At 47.4% G+C, this 2,013-nt stretch overlaps 1 protein-coding gene across 1 annotated transcript in view; it reads right to left on the bottom strand.

The window, feature by feature from the left end:
- LOC116075392 overlaps positions 1 to 2,013 on the bottom strand; it is a 7,053-nt gene that overhangs the window by 619 nt on the left and 4,421 nt on the right. Inside the window, 4 exon segments of the mRNA XM_031348512.1 lie at positions 73 to 632; positions 635 to 805; positions 808 to 1,449; positions 1,487 to 2,013. Coding sequence (XP_031204372.1) covers positions 73 to 632; positions 635 to 805; positions 808 to 1,449; positions 1,487 to 2,013 — 1,900 coding nt within the window.

A 2,013-nucleotide genomic window follows, 5' to 3' on the forward strand; every position in this document is an offset into this window, starting at 1 on the left:
TTGTATCTGAATGAAAGCTTGTGCCACTCAGGGCTTCTATGTGGACAGTGGCCTATTACAATCTTTGTTCTACTGGTCTTCAAGACATGGCTCCTGCTTGTGTCTAATTTCCTTGTGCCTACATGGAAGGTCATAACCCTTGGGCATGTGGAGCTGGTCCAAGCACATTCCTGTCTTCTCTTGGTCCAAATGTTGGTCACAGGCTCTCTGGACTTTAATCACTGACTGCTGTTTATCTCCAATTTCTCTATATGTGAAGGAATCTTTATGCATCTCAGGGCTGATGTGGCCCCAGCTTCCTCTGTTTGCTGGTCTGCTATGGTTTGTGTCATACAGACCCTCAGAAGTGTGGGCTGAGCCACCCAACTGGGATGTCAGTGACTCTACTGTACACCCTTGTACGTTTGATGGGTCCCCTTCAGTGTCCTCCAAGATCTGGAACAGATCATCCATAATGGATTGCAGTTCAGCTATCACATGGTAGATGACCATTTTTCTTGTTAAGTTTTCTTGTGTATGCTCAGCAGCTGGTGGGGGGTGATCAATCTTTAAAGAATCCCCAAGTCCAGTGTATTTTGTACTGTGGTTTCCATATTGTAAAACATACCTTGGGATGTTCTTCCAAGAGCTTTTGAAGTAGCCTCTCCTTTTTCTGGTATCTGAGCCTTGGCTGCATCCTTGAAGTGGGTGGAGCTTGGGATGGAAGGCCTTACTCTCTCATGGTTTTCTCCATGGCTTAGGGCTCTTGATCTTATAGTACCCTGCCTCTCTTCATGGGGATAAACCTTATTATGACCCCAAATTAGAATCTGTTCTCTTGAGTATCCACCCTCTCGTGTCTCCTCATGAAGACATCACATAAGCCCTGAGAAGTCTTGGGGTTTTGGCCTCTAGTCTGGAAGCTGGGTAGTGAGTTCTGTGAAGGCAAGTTGACCTTATCAGGGTATACTCTACTGGGGCCATCTGGATGATGTCTCACAGGCCAGGCCTCTTTCTGCTTGTTTGAACTCCTAATGTACACTTGGGTTTTTAGCGTTGAGTCCTGTGAGTGTTGTGGGGTAGGTGTCTGTAGATGAGCTGGGAGTCTGTTGGCCCCTAAAGGCCCACAGACCCTGGGACTGATACTGATGTGTTGGCCATTGTGAATCTCACTGGATCCCAGACTTACTCCCCATGCACAAAGTGGTTCTTCTTTCACCTCCACTGTATTAATTTGTTTGGCTGCTGAAGGTGGGACCCTCTCTCCAGTGCCTTCCATTGTCACATACTGGAGGCAATGTCCTGAGTCTACCTCCTGAAAGCTCTTCTGTGGTGCATGCTTGGCTATTTTGGGATTGGTATTTGGTTGTAGGCTGCCTTTTCCAATGCCTCAAATAGTCCTGCTCTGTTGGGGATTTGCTGCCTGGAAGTAGAAAGCAGCTCTCTGAACACTCAGATATCTTTGATATGATGTGGATATAATATGATATGATATATGATATGATATGATGTGGATGGGCCTTTGAGGCCCCATGGCTGGCAGCAGGTTGAAGGGCTCTTAGGGTCTCCTGAACCTCTGCAGGTAAGTGTGTGAACTCAGTTCTCTTTAGCCTGGCATCTGATGTACTTTCTGCCATTGTTCCTCCTGGATCTTGGTGATGCAATTTTTCCAAGACCGTGGCAGCCTTGAAATAGTGCTCAGCCTTGGAATCACCGATGGGTGAGGAAGGGTATACAACCTGGGGAAGGTTTGAGGGTGGAACTCCAGGTGGGGCAAGATCCCTTGCCTCAAGGATCTGCACATATGGTCTACTTTTGTGCTTCACAGGAATCTGTATGATGTTTGATGCTGGCTTCCTTCCAGTCTTTGAGTCAAGCAGGGAATGATGCTCAGCAGGATTCATGTAGGATACTTCCTCTGTCCTCAGTGCAGGTTTTGTGGGTTCCAGCACCTTCCCAGAGGTGATGCTTGAAGTGCCAGGCCCCTTTTTTGCCCCCACACCAAGGTCCTTCTTGAAAGTGTTATGCACATCA

This window comes from Mastomys coucha, unplaced genomic scaffold (genome assembly GCF_008632895.1).
Source record: "Mastomys coucha isolate ucsf_1 unplaced genomic scaffold, UCSF_Mcou_1 pScaffold3, whole genome shotgun sequence".
NCBI classification, from domain to species: Eukaryota; Metazoa; Chordata; class Mammalia; order Rodentia; family Muridae; genus Mastomys; species Mastomys coucha.